At 45.7% G+C, this 19,250-nt stretch overlaps 1 protein-coding gene across 4 annotated transcripts in view; it reads left to right on the top strand.

Annotated features, from left to right (window-relative positions):
• The window catches only part of OBSL1 (obscurin like cytoskeletal adaptor 1), a 368,734-nt gene that overhangs the window by 195,671 nt on the left and 153,813 nt on the right, over positions 1 to 19,250 (top strand). For 3 of the 4 annotated variants that reach the window (XM_069227203.1, XM_069227205.1, XM_069227204.1), the window contains one exon: positions 11,657 to 11,932. The exons of the other annotated variant lie outside the window; for it this stretch is intronic. In XM_069227203.1, coding sequence (XP_069083304.1) covers positions 11,657 to 11,932 — 276 coding nt within the window. The remainder of the gene's footprint in view (positions 1 to 11,656; positions 11,933 to 19,250) is intronic. 4 annotated transcript variants of the gene reach the window in all.

The raw sequence follows: 19,250 nt of genomic DNA, 5'->3' as shown, positions 1-19,250 counted from the left end.
CATACCCGTGAAGTCCTCCACCTGCACGATAAACTTGCGTCCTATTAGGAACGTTGTTGCTCCTCTCCAGACCTTTGTTCTGACCAACTGGAGTCGTCCTGGGTGGCAGTTAAACGGTCCATACTCCATACAGGACCATCTTCCAAAGTTACCACATTCTTATGTACCTTAGTAATTCTTAATGGTTTAGAGAACCGGCTTCCCTCCTTCCGAGTAGATCCTGGTAGTTTTATTCTGACCCATTGGCCCACCCTCCATTGTTTACTTTTAGTGCCCATTTTGATGTTGTACCAATCCTGGTACTTCCTCTGATTCTCTCTTATCCTTGTCAATACATCCTTACGATGAACATTAACGGGCTCCCCTCCTCCCAACCAATTCGGGTTTAACTTAGTTCCTGGTTGTCTACCTTTAAGGGATATAAAAGGGGATACTCCTGTGACCAAATTGGGTGTGGTGTGTATGACCACAACATACTCTCAATTGCATCTTCTCCTGAAACTCGAGTTACACTGGCTAACTGCAAACACTCCTTGACCATCCTGTTGACTCTTTCTACCAGACCATTTGCCTTTGGGTTGTATAACGCTGTCCGGTAATGTCTGATCCCACTAACTGTCAAAAACTCAACCATGGCACTTGAAGTGAACTGTACCCCATTATCTGTCACAATAGTGCTTGGAATACCTTCACGGGTAAAGGTTTCTCTAAGGAATCGTACTACATCATGGGTGGTTACATTATGTACAGCCTTGGTCATCACCCAGTGTGTGTGGTAATCCACTAATACAAGAATGAACCTGGCTCTTGATCCTGGGCATGTGAGAGGCCCTAAAATATCTAACCCAAGCTTGTCCCATGGTTTGGTGGGGACCTCAACTGGAGATAGAGGAGCCTTGCGCATACTTCTGGTTTTATCACTCAATGAGCAATGGGTACAATCACGAACAGCATCCTCGACTAACCTGTCCATTGTGGGGAACCAGTAGGAGGCTCGGAACCTGTTTTTAGTCAACGTTCTTCCTAGATGTCCCTCATGTGCCAATCCTATCAGTTTTTCCCAGAGTGCTTTGGGAGGAACTATTCTCTCACCTCTCATTACTAGGTCTTTGGTTAAGTGGAGTTCAGAACGTACCTCCCAATACCCCTTTACTTCCTCATCAAGCTGCTGACAACTATTAGGCCAACCCCTCAAAATCATATCTTTCAAAGTTTGCATAATCCTATCCAAAGTTGTAGCTGTTACCCATTCTTCTTTGGTAATACCTGACAGTTCTACATGAAGCACTGGATCAAGGCTCTCATTAGATTCCTCCTTCCCACCTTTCCTGGGTAGTCTCGAGAGACAGTCAGCCACCAAATTTCTTTTGCCAGGGACATATTGCATGTCGAAATTAAAGCCTTCCAACCCCATAATCCACTTCGCAATACGAGGGGTAGCTTGGTCTTTGCCTTTAACAGTAAATAATGAAATAAGGAGTTTGTGGTCTGTTCTAACCACAAACGGCAATCCCCACAAGAAGAATTTGAAATGATTGATGGCCCAAAAACAGGCTAAAGCCTCCCTCTCTATCGTGGAATAATTTAGTTCTGCCTCCTTTAATGATTTGGATGCAAACGCCACGATCCTCTCTTGCCCATTTACACATTGGGATAAGGTGGCACCTAAACCTTTTCGACTCGCATCCGTGGTGAGCCATGTTTTCCTGGTGGTGTCAAAATTTCCTAACATAGGGCAATGGACAATGGCTTCTTTGACTTTTTCAAATGCACTCTGACTCTCTTCATTCCACACAAAGGGTATGTCTTTCTTTAATAATGCTCTCATAGGAGCAGTGACTGCTGCAAAATTGTGAACAAACTTTGACATATACTCCGCTAAACCCAAAAATTATCTTAATTCATCTTTATTGGTAGGAGCTGGAGCTTCCTTCACAGCCACTACTAGATCACATTTGGGTTCAACACCATCTTTGCTTATTTTGTGTCCTAAGTATTCCACAGATTCAACCCCCAGTTGACACTTTTCCTTCCTGATGGTCATGCTGGCTCTATCTAAAGCTTGGAAAACTTCTCTTAAGGTTGCATTGTGTTCACTTTCCGTACTCCCATAGACTAGTATGTCATCCTGAAAGCACATAACTTGCTTGATTTCCTGCAGGATCTTCTGCATGATTCTTTGGAATACCGCAGCAGCTGATGCGAGACCGAATGGCATCCTGCGATATCTAAATGCCCCAAATGGAGTAATAAAGGACGTGAGCGAGCGTGATGTAGGGTGTAACTCTACCTGGTGGTATGCAGAAGATAGGTCGATTACACTAAAATGTTTAGCGGACCCCAACATACTTACCATTTCATTTATTTTTGGTAAGGGAAATCTATCTACCCATATATTCGCGTTCAAATCCCTCAAGTCCACACACAGACGAATACCTCTTCCATTGGGTTTCTTTGTGACCACAATTGGCGCCAACCATAAAGAACTCTCAATAGGTTCTATAACTCCTAATTTGACCAATTTGTCCAATTCATCCTTCAAAGTTTCCCTCATTAGATACGGGACCGATCTCACTTTATGTACCACAGGTGTAGCACCCTCCTTAAGTTTAATTTTGTGCTGGAAGTTTTTCAACAACGCTAATCTATCACCAAACAGCCTTGGACATTCCTCACAAACTCTTTCACAAACTCTCTGCAAATTTACTAGTAACACTTGTTCCTCTCCATTGGGATCCAGTTTGATTCCGAGCTCCCTCTGGTGCCGCCATCCCAGTAAATTGGATCCCTTCTCAGTAATGTACACCTCTCCCTTCGTGTGTCTGCTCTTGAACATAATGTCTAGTTCTAGCATTCCCTTAAGAGGTATTGGGTCATTGTTGTACCCACCCGGTTTAATGTTGGCAGAGTGCAATTTGTAACCCCGCACTTGGAACTTATCAACAAAAGTTTGATAGTTCAAGAATGTATAAGGTGAACAAGAATCGGCATAGACCTTCACCGCAATATCATCAAGTTTAATGTCACACACCGGATAATTGTTGTTGAGGGATTCCGTCCCCTGCTTACCCTTAACTTGCAGAATAAACTTAGTACCTAAATCAGTAAATTCTTCTACCCTATTCATTTTTTTCTTGGTGTTCTTATCATTTTTGCACACCCTCGCATAGTGCCCTTTTGCACCACACTTCCTGCACAAGCAACCCCGCGCCGGGCACAAAGGACTATTTGCTAGATGTTTGGGGTTCCCACATCTGAAACATCTTCCTTTAGATATGTCCTCATTAAAATTCCTCCTTACTGTAGTGGCCAACACTACTGACTCTTCATCCTTATTGTCCACCCCCTCATCCTTTGTATTGCCACTTTTTATTTCTTTCACACTATCTACCTCAGGTGTGCTTTTAATCTCTCTCATACATTCTACTGTATGCTCAATACTCCTTGCCATATCCACAGCTTCTTTCAGAGTAGGGTTGTGAGTAAGGAGCTTCTCTTGCACCCTTGGGCTATTCGTACACCTAACTAACTGATCACGGATCAATGAGTCTTGTAGGTCCCCAAAAGCACATGTCTGAGCAAGCCCTCGCAAAGAAGCTATGTAGGTTCCTACCTTTTCATCTTTGGCCTGTACTCTGCTGAAGAATCTATGTCGTTCTAATACAACATTAACTTTGTGCCTAAAATGACTCTCCAGCCTGTACAACGTTTGTTGGAAAACATCAACATTTTCTCCTTCCTCCTCTCCTTCTTCCTCATTGACTGTCAGACTCTCATACACTTTTCTACGATGTATTCCTATGTTGTGTAATAGTATATGTTGCTTCCTTAATGCTGTAAACTTTTCTCCCCCTATAGCAATTAAGTAAGACTCAAACAATTTAGACCATTCCCTCCAAGGTAATAACGGTTCACCTATTTCATTTAAGAACGGGGGAGGTTGGGACATTCCCGCTGCAGCCATTTCGTTCTCACTTATTTTATAGTAAATTAGATAATAATCAAGTTATTTCTGCCTCCTGCCCAGTTCTTTTTAAGTACACTCTCTTGGTAACCTGTTGTACAGTGATGTGCATTAACAACTCAACTCCATACACTGCATTACAAAATAAGCTAGCATTACGAATATACAACACATTCTGGAATATATCAATTGTAATGTATTCACAGTCTTATAAAGTCTGCACTTGAAAAGGTTGCACTCATGGATAATATGATTTGCACACTACTAACTCTTGTTTTAAAATAGTCTAAACTCAATGAAGGCTTTTATTTTGAAGAGCGTTCATCTATAGGAAAGCTTGCTTCAGCCTCGGAAATCCTCACTTCACCGGTCCGTTTTCCCCGAGGATATGAATTTTCAAAGCTTTGCCGGTAAGCTCCCGATGTTTGAAAATGTGGAATGCTCGGAATGCTTGTACTCCGTTCTCGGTTTTATAGGCGAGGGCTTTTAATATTGAAATTCCCTTAGCGCTTCTCCAATTGGCGCCGTGGCAGATTTTCCATTAGCGTCGTACAGAGACGGCCACACGCCGCGCCTCAGGCCGCTCTGAAACGCTCACACGGCGCGCCTCAGAGACGGCCACCCACCGCACCTCAATGCCGCTCTGAGACGCCCTGTGCTGTTCAGATACGCTCACACACCGCGCCTTGGTGCCGTTCTGAGGCACACCCACAATGCGCCGATGAAATGATTCGCCGCGTTGTATTATCACAGCTGGTGTGAGGCTGTGCATTTTTACACTACCAGCGCGAATAACAGGTAACTTGACTGTGTTAACGGCAGTTATCTTCAGCGCTGGCAATTGCTCTAGGTAAATGTCAAGTTAAACGTCAAATCCTCACTGAATTAACAAAATAACACTCATGATCTGTCCACTTTACTATTCGCACGGCGTATTCCCTGATGGCGTGCTGAAGTGATAGACAGCCATCTCACTGCAGTTTACAACTTGAGAAGATCAACGTCCTCAGATGCTCTCTGCCCACCTAAAACACACAGGCGCCACTTGGCTGTACCTTCTTGGTTCCAAAACAGGAATCAGATAATTCACTGTGGTGCTGAACAATTCAGGGGCAAGAAGTCTTCACCGCCCCTGCGCAGTATCCCATCCTCGTCGCCAAAGTTCCTCTGTTATAATCTTGAAAGCAGTAGAGACCAACTGATTTAATAGTCAGTTTATTAGCAGACTTCTTGCATAGCACCTTCACTTCTCACTATATCTGACCTCCAATCTTCACTTCATCAACATTCTAAGGTGCACTCCAGGTTGTACCATTATCCAACATTCCAGAGGACGGAATGGAGTGCACCATTTTACTACTAAGAACATTACAATTGGGAGTTATATGGAAATGGTAATGGGAAAATGATTTAAGAGAATAATAACAGTAGTAAAATATAATTAGGACAAGATACAATAATAATTATGTTTGAGTTACTCCAACTATGATATTACAACAAGAACTCTGTACAATCTCTAATCTAACAAAAAGGGGAGACAAGACACAATCAACCTCCCTAGTCCATCGTCTCTTGCTGTCCCAATATAGGTATGCAGTGGCCAATTGATTTGTGCAGCAAATTCCTCATCTATTCTTGGCCAGTTCCAATGGGTCTAGCTATCTGGCTTGCATCGACGCGTTTCGGTGGTCTCTCACAAATCTTTCACCACCTTCCTCAGTATGATTTTATAATCTCCCAGTACATAATTTTATGTCTTCATCTATAACGATACAAACATCTAAATTCAGTAATAATCACCAAATCGTATCCTCATCCAGAGACTATTTCTTAATTCTCTAGTCCCCAAAGACGAGTCTCTTCGCGTATTCCACTATTTCATCCAATTCATAGGAATGTTACAAATGAGTACTATGCCCCTGATTTGTCTCTCAGTCTCAAATCGTTTCTACAGAACGGTGTCCTCGTCCTTCCTTCAACAATGAATCTCTGTGGTACCACATGGAGGACAGAAAGACTTGAACTACTGCGCTTCCTGCTTGAGATTTATAGGATCTACATCACGGTGCCATCTAAGCGTACATCACTGCGTCCGCACTTCACCATGTGCTCCCCACATCTAGGGCTACAGGATCTGCCTCACCGTGCACCTTACATACAGGATCACCCACTATACACCACATGTGCTCCCTTTACATTGGACCATAGGATCTACACCCGTGCGCCGTCGGCACAGAGGCTACCAGCATCTCCACCGTCTCAATCCCTGGTGTGTCTCTCTTTACTTGGCTCATATGACACTCAAGTCTCTCTCTTTCTACCTGTATTTGTGTACCTGCTTGTCAATTACTTTAATTCCGCTTTGTTGAACATCACCCTATGCGCCCCGCTAGCCGTTCTCGACACTCTCTCTTCATCCATCTGTGTCACTTGGCTTTAGTCCACACATTCTCACCGAGTGGCATAGTGACTGTCTGACTCTAATGATTCCTGTGGTTTGTCTCTACCATTGGCCGACTGTCCCAGTCTCTTCTGTTCTTTCATATTCAGTCTCTGTCTCCTTTGTTATCCTTTGGTGAATGTGTCCCTCCATAGGATTTAGTGATTTTCTCTCTTTCCTGTTCAATTACTGTCTCAGTATTCATTGAATGTATCCCTCCATGACTGTCTCTCTTCCTAGTAATTACTGAGACTTAAACTGGGGTAGATTCAGGAAAAGGCTGTTATGGTCTGCGCTCAGACCTGGCCACAAGAGTAGTCAGTGGTTGCACTGTGGATACTGCGCCACACACCTCCCTTACACAATTCTGAAAAGGAAACTGAGAAACTAAAGCTTTTTTCACAATCACATCAATTCCAGAGTTCATTAAATAACAGTGCCCAGTATACTGAGTTATAAACAGTTCATGTCGTTCCCAAGAGCTCATACACAATAGAGACTAAGGCCCACACCGCCACATAATGAGGACAGGGAAGGCCGCCATAGGCGGCCCTCACCCACCGCCAGGCTGCCTCCAACAGGCAGCCTGGCGGTGGACGGCATCATTATCCGACAGGGCAGCGTTGCTGCCCCTTGGTTAATGATCCCAATTCCCCCAGACTTTCCCGGGCGGGTTTCCCTGCCAGGGAAAGGCTGGCGGAAGGGGTGCTCCGGGGCCCCTCTGGGGGCCCCTACACTGCCCATGCACTTGGCATGGGCAGTGCAGGGGCCCCTGTGCAGTGCCCCGTCGCGCAGGTCACTGCCTGATTTACGGGCAGTGATCTGCGCGACGGGTGCAGCTGCACCTACCGCACAGAGACATGGAGCCGCCGGCAATGTCCTGGCCAGGCATTCTGCTGGGCCGGCGGGCGTAAACAATGTTTGCGCCCACCAGCCCAGCAGAATGTTTGTAATACGGCCGGCAGGGTCCCAGGGGGGCTGGCGGTCACTGGAAAGACTGCCAACATGAACACAGCGGTGTAAACCGCTGTGTTCACAATGACCCCAAAGCATTGTCTCTCAAATGTAGTCGCAGATTAAAAGGTTTTCTTGGCTTCCATGTGAGAAATATTGTATTTCTAGTGAGAACATATTCACACTGGTCCAATCTCCTCATTTTGCGCATTGTTACATACAAGTATGTTTTTACCAATTAATGTCCTCAAATTATTTTCCTCTCGATTGAAGCCTCAGATTATGCTAACTTAAGATACTTCGGACTTTCTCACAGACCTTCTCATAGAGATGTAGGTGTCTCATAATTTCAGTTACCCCACGTTAAACTTCCACAAATGTGCTCCTTGCTGTTCTTAAGAAGGTTCTTACTTAAGACTGAACATCATTGTGCGTGAGCTTCCGTTTATAACCGTACATTGTTCACCCAGAGCTTTCTTCTCATCTGAGACAAAAGTGGGTTTATTAATATGGATTAAAGCATTGGATTTGCAAATAAAATAAATATGTTCCATGCAACAACTTGTTCTTTGGATGCTAATGGACTTATGTTTCTTTTCGCATGCCTAACCATTACTTTGAGCTCAAAGCTTTCGAGAGGGAAAATGAAAGCTGGTGACCTCCTCTGAAGACAGGCAGTCACTTTTCCATGCACTTTTGTTCTTGTTGAATGTACCTTTCACATATACAGCATGCATACCATTTGGTTAATCAGTTGATAGCCTTTGCCATCTCCTATTGTCATTGAGATGCATTATCGCTAATCCGCACAGATTCTCTAAGCACCATCTGTTTTCGATGCAATAATAATAGGTTTAAACAAAGGGTAATGAAGAGTTTTAAACTCCTGTTTGGCTGGGCAGTCAAGTGGAACCCTTAAGGGTTTAAGGGTATGGTGCTATACCCAAATTTGAGTTTATGTGCCCAGTAATGTCTTAACATGTTTACTACCAAAACTAGCATGAAGTACCTCAAATACATCGATATGTCCTCGAAGATCTCCCTATCACAGAGGCTGATGCTTCTCAGAGCAGGCTCTGCGTATCTATCTCCAGTGTGTTCCTTAGTCTCCAGACTGACCTCCACGATACACCAGGCTGTCCTGAACAAAGAGGAGCTGGATCACATTAACATGACAAGTCCAAGATTACTTTTGATGTCTCTACTTTCGACAAAGAATTTGGTGTTGGTTAGTCGAGTTTCTCTAGTACTTTCTAAGGCCCATCCCACCAGCCTTTTGTGGAGTTGAGTGGTGCTGGAACTAACAGCAAGATGTCCTGTCTTGATGCCCCCCGCACCCCAGTGATGCCTGAGGTATTTCAGTCAATCTTCTTCTTGGTCATGGCTGCTGCCTGGTGCCCCATGACAACTGTCACAAACCTCTCCAAATACTTCAGGAAACCAAGGATGTCAAGGCAATAGGTTTCGGCTTTTGTGTCAACTGGACTTGCCTCTCTGCTTTGATTTGGCAAGGAGGCCCTATATTCATAAATCAATTGAAGGACAAATGGAAGACTTTATTTCCCTTCCAAGTCACACTTCCACCTGAGGAAACACGTTTAACATTCCCCTGAAAGGGTGCTTACACCGCTCAGTTAATCTAATACTTTGGGGTAGTATATGTCCTCAGCATCTACTGGCTTAGGTCACAGACTACATTGACTCCAGGGTTTCTACTTTAGTGATACTTGTGTAAGTCATCACCAGGATTGTGCGCTCTTCTGTTACTTAGCTTGTTTACTAGGGCTTGTACCTGAGCACTCATAGGATATGATGCCAATCTCTTCCAAATACCATTTATCGCAACTCATTGCAAAACAGTTTTCCACAAGGGTATTGTAGTCAGAATTTATGGATTGACCAAAAGCAGCTTTGATCATTTTTAGACTTATGTTTTGCATTTATAGGTATAAAGCAGTCTTCATTTTTGTTTAAATAATTTTAAAAAACGCTCCACTTTTCTTCTATATTTTGATTACCATGCTCGTTGTAGGGGTTCTGAAACTGGATGAGATCCTTGCCAGCACTGCTCCTGTGATTCAGATAAAAACCTCAGGATAATCTTCACCCTGTCTCCTAATAAACAATGTATTTCTTTGGTGGATATTTTTGGTGGTGGCTTCTCCTTAGTCTGCATTTGCCTTCCAAATCAGTGGTCTCTGCTCTCAGACTGTTCTATCATCTCCATGCTGCTGATCACTTCCTTCTTCTCTTTTAACAGATGTAGGCAGATTATCTTCATTGTACCTTCTTTGCAATCAGCCTATTGCACAGGCCCCCTTTGAAATGTAGTTCTGTATAGTTGAAGTCACAGATTTTAATAACTTCCTACTACAGTGTATTTGACTTAATTTTCCAGACTAATATTTGAAGGATTGAAATAGATTTCCTTGTTAAATTGTTATCTTAGAGTGCTTTAAGAGCATGTCTTAAGCTTCCAGGAGTCTTTTGTAACCTTCTTGGGCCTGTGAATTGCATTGAGCTTGAAAAGGGGATTAAGAAATATACAATTTTGGAGAGAGACAGACTTCCGCTTTCATATGCAAGACAAAATTATTCTCAGTAGAACAGATCACCAGAGGCAGAGACTTCCGTTGTGGTGCTGCTTAGATTGAGAAGGCCTTCACAAGCTTCCTCTGACTACAGAAAAAAGGCTCAAACAACACTAAAGTGCTCATAAGCAATGCAATGATGGACTTTGTTGTCTAGAAAGAATGAGCAACCAAACTAGCACATTCAGTTAGCAAAACTTAGGGTCTTGAACTTAATGTGCAAATGTACTGAAAGTCGTGGAGAAAACTGCTTGTGTCATGGAAACCCTACCATCATACAAGTCGGATTCTTGTAGGCATCAATCTTTTGGTTTACGAAAGTATTTCTGTTGTACTCAAGTATCCCTCTTCAGTATGATATTTTGGCAGTTCCACCCCCCCTCCTTCTTCTGGTCACTTTTGGTATCAACTGTAGGCTTCACTGTGACCACTACCTGAATAAGACTCAACCAGCTACGTCTCTGTTCTTCCCAGATCACTGTCACTTTGGAATATCACGTCTCCGTCATCAGTTTTTCAGGAATGCTCCTGGAAATATTGTTCATATATTTCTCCTTATTCCTTGAATTTGTACTGTCTAGTTTGTGTGTGGTCTGTTTATGGTGTTTGGATGGTATATTTGTGTTCAAACTATGCCCTCCCACATTTCACCGCTCATCCTGTGCATTCATCTTCCAGACATCACCTTGAGCTACCACTGATCTGCAGTGCACTCAGTGTATCTTCCTCCCTGATAGAGCCTTCCTGTAGTATGTTCCTCTCGCCTCACCTGTGGTTTGTTTGCACTAGTCTCCATCGCTCTCATTCTCTCCATTGCTATGACTAGGTTTTTGTTCACCTCTCTTTGCTGTTCACTGAGCACAGCTCCTCTCTGCATGTGCGTCATTGATTATTTACACGCGCATAGTGTTCACTCAGCCATCTCTCCCTTCTTTGCATGCTAAGCCTTGAACCTATGCCTGCCTCTACTGCTCTAGGGCTCCCCCTTCTGTGCATGTCTGATACTGAGCCTTGCATGTCTCTCCTTCTCTGAATGTTAACTATCAAGTTGTCTCTGCTGTTCTAACTTCATGTTGCTTCTCTGCATGCTTGGCATTGAGTCAACAATGCCCATACACTTCACTGCTTCTAGCTGGTAGTCACAGAAGGTCTACTATTAAATGCCTGCCTATCCCTGCTGTTCATTGCCCCCTGTATCTTCCGCTCATCCAATACTGAGTATTCCATAGCTCAGGTTCTTTGGCTCCATCTCTCCTCTGTACCTCTCACATAGGGTCAGCCTCCACTGTTCACTGATACTTCCTCGCTTCCATTCTGCATGCCTGCATCTGGTTCTTCGTTCTTCTAGCTCAACGTCCCCTGCAGTGGTACAGCCTGGCTCCCTGCGTGTCCCTGCTGTGCTACAGCCTGGCTCCCTGCGTGTCCCTGCTGTGCTACAGCCTGGCTCCCAGCGTGTCCCTGCTGTGTTACAGCCTGGCTCCCTGCGTGTCCCTGCTGTGCTGGATCATCTGTGATGCTGTTCTAATTCTTCATGCCTCACTGAGCTTCTGCGCTTCACATTAGCTGCTGTTACAGGCTCCAGTGATGTCCCTCCTCTTTCCCCAACCTGCTTTACCTCTCTGCAGTAGTAATTCACTTGGGCACATGGAGGTGTTGCCAGTTTACCATCTTGGCTAATACTGACCATACTATGTGTCATTGGTCTAGAGCCCCCGGTGGTCATCGTTGGAAACACAGGGACTCCCGAGCACCACTGCCTGGAGGCCTTTGATGACCTAGTTCTGGCATGCAAGCTGTCCAGGCCCAATGCCACCGTGCACTGGTACAAAGATGGGGAGAAGCTGGTGTCGGGGAAGAGAGTTCGGCTCGAGAAACGGGGTGCCCACAGGCAGCTCACTATCCATGGGGCGCAGCCATCCGACTCAGGGACATACGTCTGCGATGCCATCCAAGACAAAATGGTGACAACAGTTCAGGTGGCAGGTGAGAGTCTGTGAGGTTGCCTGAGAGTGCTTCTGCCCATCCCCGTGGCGTGACATTGTTTTTTTATCTTGACCCCCAGTTTTGCTATTGCTCCAATATCCTCTTCTCTCTGCTCTCTTCCTTTTCCACTGCTCAGTTCTCTGCTTGGCCTTGTTAATACCTCCCTCCCAGCCTCTCTCAACTATCACTTGCCTCACTCATTCTCTGGCACCATCTGACATTTTCTCTGTTTTCCTCACCCTATTTCTCTGTTTTTCTTTTTTTATATTGTGCAAACTCTTCTGTTGAATAATGTTTCTGATCCCTGTCTCTATACTCACTGCTGCACCTCTCACGTCCTCCACATCACTCTCATGGGCTCTCGATTCCACTCTTCTGTGTCTCTCTGTTTCTTTTGTTTTTTTCGATCTCTTTTCCTTTCTGTTTACTCTATTGACCCCAAGGTGTGCTTCTGCTTTCTTCTCTTGTGCATTTGTCTTTCATCCCCTGTGTAACATTAAGCACTGTCTCATTGTTACTTGTTGAATTGCATTATGTTATTTGTTCATGTGTTTCTCTGCTCCATTCATATAGCCAGACTCTTCTTCAGTCCCAGTACCTGGTGAGCAGGAACATCAAGAGATGCTTAACTGCAGCATCTCATCTCAATTTTACAGTGTTTTGGTTCTGACCTATACGTAATGTTTTAGGTAAGGAGCATGTACCTCTCCATGATGCATGTTGCTCCAGCCTTGTTCTGTGTTAATTCATGGACAACCCATGGTTGTCTTAGGTGCATAAAAAGACTTCAAGAAGGGCCCTAGTTTAACCTTAATCTCCTTGCATGTGACTGGGCTGAGCAACTGCATCTTTCGGTGTAAGGGTGGTTTGCTTGAGCCATCCAGCTGGTTCACAAGTTCTTATTTCCACGGCTTCAGTTGAGAAGAATCGTAAGCTGTGAGTATGATCTTCGAGGCAGAGAAAGTCACTCGTGGAGCACAGGAGTGCTGCACTCGAAGTAAGACACTGCTTCGCGTCTGGGCAGGCATGCTGCTGCACTAGCTTCAGTTGCTGCTTCTCTTCACCTTGAAGCTTTGCCAAAGGGACCTTCACATTGTCCCAAAATGTCAACATAAAGATGTGGACCAAAGTCTCAACATGCTTTCCTTAGACTGAGAGGCTTGAGGTGGACTTCGCCCAGGAAGATTCTTCCAGGGAGCCTTGTTTCTGCCTCAAGTCTTATAGACAACTCGAAACCCAAGGCGTCTAATGTTGCCACTGGGAGATTTTAATCAGTGGATTATTCAGGTCTACTTTGAAAGGAGGGTGTTTGCCTATAGAGAGTTACAGTATGTTGCAAAGGTTTTGTCCATACTTTTTGCAGTAGTCGCCAGTTTGCCTTTTCCATGTCTTATGCTAAGTGTTATCCTAGTAGCCATCTTAGTGGTGGCAAGCCAACATATGGATCGGCCTATCTTGTCTCCTGATTCATAGACTCCGCTTGTGACACCTTCCAGAGGTGCTAGGTCATTCATTTGAGAACCTGTGACTATCAACTCTCCTAAAAGAGACACCTCTTGAGAGCGCAGTCCCTTTAGATGTAGCTTCAACACTTTTGTCTCCAGAGCTGCTAAGTTAGCCCTTGTTCTCTCTTGTTATTCCTAACATGGCTGATCTATAGCTCTTCCCCTAGTCACATCTTGGAATGTGGAAACAAATTGGACTGAGTATTTGTTAAGGCCCAAATTTTCCTTGATGTCTTCCCTCAGCGAGGCTACAAAGTTGTTATTCATGAGTTGACAAGCGCAGAAGTGCTGCGGGCCTGCACCATATAATTTTAACACTAGTGGGAAGTAATCCACATCCCTCTTGGAAGGAAACCCATTTCTGCTATCTCCTGAATGTAGGAGAGAATAATGTAAGCCATAAATGGAGTTATGTGGCATGGGGTGGAAAGCGAAGGCTTTTTCCTTCATATGCCAGAACCATCATGGGAAGCTGCCCAGTTGGCAAGACTAGAAGTTCGGTATGGCGTTGAGGGCTGAACCTGCCATGGGCCTTGGGTTTCATGACTCTGTTGAAGTCTCCACCTATTGCGACTTTGCTAAGCATGGGGTGCTTAAAGTAGTGGTGAGGGCCTGTAGCATGTTGCCATAGAGAGACATACATACTCACCAAGGGAAATATTTCCGTATGTAGGGACCTCATCACCAGGAAACACTCTCCCAGACTGTCTAATTTTCCTACTTGATTATGATGGGATTGCCCTGGAGCCTGAGGAGAAGCCATCCTAGTAGACCCGGGTGTATCCAGACCTGCTTAGGAGTCTACAGTTTGTATGTCTGCTGTAGGAAATCACATATGTTAACAACAGCTGCTGACTACCCTTGTTCAGCCATACAAGGAACCATCCAAATAATACTTTGTGTACATGCAGGGCAGTGAAGTCCAATCCTGGGGCTCCACGATAGTCACTAGCTACCCTTAGAGCACCTATTGCTACCTTAGTATCTTACCAAATCAGGGGCCCCATCTCGGTCTCCAGCTAATCCACAGCTGGCATGTGAAGGTCCTCCTTGGGTGCCAGCTAATACACAGGTAGCCTGATAACATTAGTGCTGCCCCAGGATGTAAGTAATCATGAGACTTCATCTTTGGCAACAGCTAATCAGCAGGGGTGTTCAGATCACCTCTACAACCTCGCCAACCAACCAATCATGAAGGTCCACCATGGGCTTCAGCTAATCAACAGCTGGCCCAAGAATGCCTCTCTCTACCTCAGCATCCAACCAATAATGAGGCACCATCCTGGGCTCCAGCAAATCAACAGGTGGCCTGAGAATTCCTCTCACTAGTTCAGCCTTCAACCAATCGTGAGTTTTTTTTTATGGGCTTCAGCTAATCAACAGTTGGCCTCTACATTAGCATCCAACCAGCCACTCATGAAGCTCCATATTGGGCTAAGAAAACACTGTCTTGAGAACATCTATTACTACCTCGGCATCCAGTCAATCATGGACTTTATCTTGGGATACAGCTTATCTGTAATTGATCTGTGAGCACGTAGGGCTACCCCAGTATCCAACCAATCATGAAGCTTGTTAGAAAGCTCCTATGGTAGGCACCTCAGCCAGTCAGAAACCACCACACTAGTCAGGGCAAGTCAGGTACACCCTGAAGATAACCCATGCTCACCCCCGTTAGCTTTAGCAACACAAAAGGATGTTTTTGCATTTGTTGCCCCAAATGGGAAGGGTATGCCCAGACGTAGGTCCCGTCTTGCTATGCCACCAGATTCAATCTAGCCTGGCTGATGAAGGGTGATACCGTGAAACCAGTCCCAGGATGCTTGTTTCTGGTCCTGGAAAGACCTGGCCTGGCAGTTCAGGCTGGACTGTTCCCATTGGGAACAGGGTCAAGACTGATTTGCATATGGCTGGGTCGAAACTGGAATGGCATGGCAAGCAAAAAAACTGATGGATTAAACCCAGATCGGTGACTGGAGGTGAATATTTGATTTGTTCTGCATTCTGTCCATCATCTGTTGTTTTTGCATTTGTCACCCCAAATGTGAAGGGCATGCCCAGACATGGGTCCCATGCTTGCTATGCCACCAGATTCAAACTAGCCTGGCTGATGAAGGGTGATACCTTGAAACTGGTCCCAGGATGCTTGTTTCTGGTCCTGGGAAGACCTGGCCTGGTAGTTCAGGCTGGACTGTTTGCATCGGGAACAGGGCCAAGACTGATTTGCATATGGCTGGGTCCAAACTGGAATGGCATAGCAAGCAAAAAAAACTGATGGATTAATCCCAGATCTGTGACTGGGGGTGAATGTTTGATTTGTTCTGCATTCTGTCCATCATCTGTTGTTTTTGCACCCCCGGTAGCTTGGCACAGAGCAGTCAGGCTTATCCCTAGAGGTAATGTGTAAAGCGTTTGTGCAACACACTCACACCAGTGACACAATAAATACTCCACAAAAGAGACTCCACACAGGATTATAAAAATATGTATCTATATTGTGAATATCAATATCTTAGAGCAAAAGCATCATAAGTCATAAGTGGTGCACATAGATTGTTATTCTTGCACTCTGATTCAGTATTTGGGAAATAGAAGAAAACATATCACACAGCATGAATCTATAACAGTAAGCAGATCTGATAAAACACCACTTCTCAGGCACCTAAATGACCAAAGGTAGTGCAATAGTAACATGCAAAACTATCCTGTGCACGCCCAAAGTAGGCACTTGCTACAGGACGTAACCAAGGGCTCTGGAGCACCTGCACTCCTATTTGATATTATGCCGTAATCCAGTTTTTAATTTTTTTAATCACCTCCTCCATGCTTTCCTGAAGGCGACAAGTGTTTGATACTCTGAATGGGACCTCCATTGAGGGCTCTCCCTGTCACGCAGGTAAGAAAAATGCGTGAGGAGCCCGGAGCTCTTCCTGGCTTACCGGGGCACATCCGTCAGTCCAGGGAAATGTGGATGACCACGGGTGCAGCAAGGGCCAACCGCACTAGTGAAGTTGTTGCGGGCCACTGGATGCCCACAGTACCTGTTGAAGCTCCTGGCAGCTCTGTGTGCCTGATGACGAAGGGAGCAGGTCCCAGTGGGCCTACGTCGGCCCGCAGCCCTCAGATCATGTGACAAGGCCTGGGATCACCTAGGCAATGCCAGTGCCGTTCCTGCAGGCTTTATCTCACTCTCAAGCTGATGAGCCTGGTTCTCCATGCTTCACGTGGCAGGGGTACTTGCGAAGGGGGATCCTGATGGCTGGCAGTGCTGCTTCCTGGCAGTAGGAGGGAGCTACAGAGTCCCATCGGCAAGGGGGGGGGACCATGATGTAGATGAGAGGTGCTTGGTAGTTCTCTTTAGTGGATGGTATGCTCGGTGCCCCTACGGGGGATTCCTTTCTCTGGGGTGGTGGCTGAAGCATGAAGTTTAAACGTGATTCCTTAGCCATCAAAGCCACATGGCCACACTATCATATAAATTTAGACACAGGGTGTCTGAAGTCACAAGGGGTGCTCTCCCAGCGCTGGAGTGACAGTGAGGGACCACTCACCGTGCGCTAGTTTAAATAGGAAAAATGAAGACTTTCCTCATACACTAAGAGGCTAATACTGCACTCCCCCTGCGCTGATTGTAGAAGATGCCAAGGAGTCAGAAGCAGTGCTTTCCCATGCCTTTTGGCTCCGTGGGAGGCAATAGAGGGGCACTAAAGGAGCAGGCAGGCCAGCACAATAACGCAAGTGGCTATTTGGCGGTTTGAGTAAACCCCAAAGTCAGAGAGCAGCTGGCAGCAGGGCAACAAGCAGAAAAGCAACCCAGGGAGTCCTTTATGCCACCCAGCAGCAGCAGGTAACAGGACAACCACAGAAGAGCAGTCCAGATGAGTCCTTTGTGCAGTCCAGCAGTCCGTCCGGCAGAGGTTCAGTCCCAGTCCCAGTCCCAAAAGTGCTTTAAAAATCATGGGTCAATAGCCCCTGTATTTGTACTCAAGGAGCCCAGCTTCTAGAAGGTGGAAGAAGGTTCCAGCCAGATCCGACCATTTCCAAGAATTTCCCTTCTCACCAACTGTGGCTCCAGACATTAGTAGCGGGTAAACAAGCCCTTTGTGTGAGAGCAGGACACAGTCTGTAAAGTGTGAATGACTCTCCTTCTCTCCCCGCCCAGGAAGACCATCAGTATTTAGATGAATGCAGATCTAACTCTGTTACACCTAACCCTCCATGATGGAAGGCTGTCTGGCCAGTCTGCACACAGTGGAGCTGTTAATCTGCCACAGATATGGATTAGAGTCAGGCTGCAAAGCACCAGAGCTATAAGCACAGGGAAATGCTCACTTTCTAAAAGTGCCACTTCTGAGATAGTAATGTAAAATCCACCTACATCTGTAAGCAGGATTTCTCACAACCATTCCAAACATACCAAACATGCCCATGCTGCTACCCACAGATCAGAAATTACAACTAAGACATATATAAGGGAATTCCAAATGCAAACCTATGAGAGGAGCAGCACTCACAACAGTGAAAATGAATCAGGCTATTTGTTACTACTAGGACATGTAACACATACAAATATATGTTTGAGCTTTTACATACACAGCACCCTGCCCATAGGGCTATCTAGGGCCTGCCTTAGGGGTGACGTAGGTGTAAAAAAGGGAGTTCAGGCCTTGGCAAGTAGTTTGACTTGCTAAGTGAATGTGGCGGTAAACTGCGCACGCAGGCTCTGCAGTGGCAGGCCTGAAGCACATTGGGCTACTACTGTGGGTGGCACAATGAGCGCTGCAGGCCCACTAGTAGCATTTACTTTAGAGGCCCTGGGTATATGGTATTCCACTTTTCAAGGGACGTACAGGTTAATTAAATAAGCCAAATAGGTGTAATCCAAATATACCAAGTTGTAGGGGCAAGAGCACATGCACTTTAGCACTGATTAGAAGTGGTAGAATGCCCAGAGTCCGAAAGCTAACAAAAAGAGGGTCAGAAAAATAGGAGGAGAAAGGCAAAATGTTTGGGGATAACCCTGCAGAAAGGGCCATTTCCAACATACCCCCCTCGTGGTCTCCAGCTAATTAACAGCATGCCTGAGAGCTTCTCTCCATCTCCCTACTTCATCATTCAACCAATCATGAAGCTTCATCTTGGGCTCCTGCTAATCGGTAGCTGGCCGGAGAGCCCTTCTCAATACTTCAGATTTCAACTAATCTTTAAGCTCCATCTTGAGCTCCAGCTAATCAACGCCGGGCCTGAGAGCATCCATGGTTTTCTCACCATCAGAAGCCTAATGGTGATTAATTTAATTCACAGCTAATAATGGCCATATTCTGTAGTACAATGTTGTATTCCATTGCACAATAACAGCTGTATAATATTTGTAGGCCTTCTGTCCATGTATAAACCCTATGGGGGTGATTCTCACCCTGGCGCCAGAGTTCCCCCCTCCAAAATACTGCTCCGCGGTCGCAAGACCGCTGAGGGTATTTTGGGTTTTGCACTGGGCTGGCGGGCGACCGCCAAAAGGCCGCCCGCCAGCCCAGTGCAAAACAGCCTTCCCATTAGGACGCCGGCTCAGAATTGAGCCGGCGGAGTGGGAAGGTGCGACGGGTGCAGTGGCACCCGTCGCGTATTTCAGTGTCTGCATAGCAGACACTGAAATACAAAGTGGGGCCCTCTTACGGGGGCCCCTGCAGTGCCCATGCCATAGGCATGCGGGGGCCCCGCGGCACCCCCTACCGCCATCCTGTTCCTGGCGGGAGACCCGCCAGGAACAGGATGGCGGTAGGGGGTGTCAGAATCCCCATGGCGGCGGAGCGCGC

Source organism: Pleurodeles waltl, chromosome 3_2, assembly GCF_031143425.1.
Source record: "Pleurodeles waltl isolate 20211129_DDA chromosome 3_2, aPleWal1.hap1.20221129, whole genome shotgun sequence".
NCBI lineage: Eukaryota > Metazoa > Chordata > Amphibia > Caudata > Salamandridae > Pleurodeles > Pleurodeles waltl.
The sequence above is the reverse complement of the archived record's forward strand: the minus strand, read 5'-3'. Positions and strand labels throughout refer to the sequence as shown.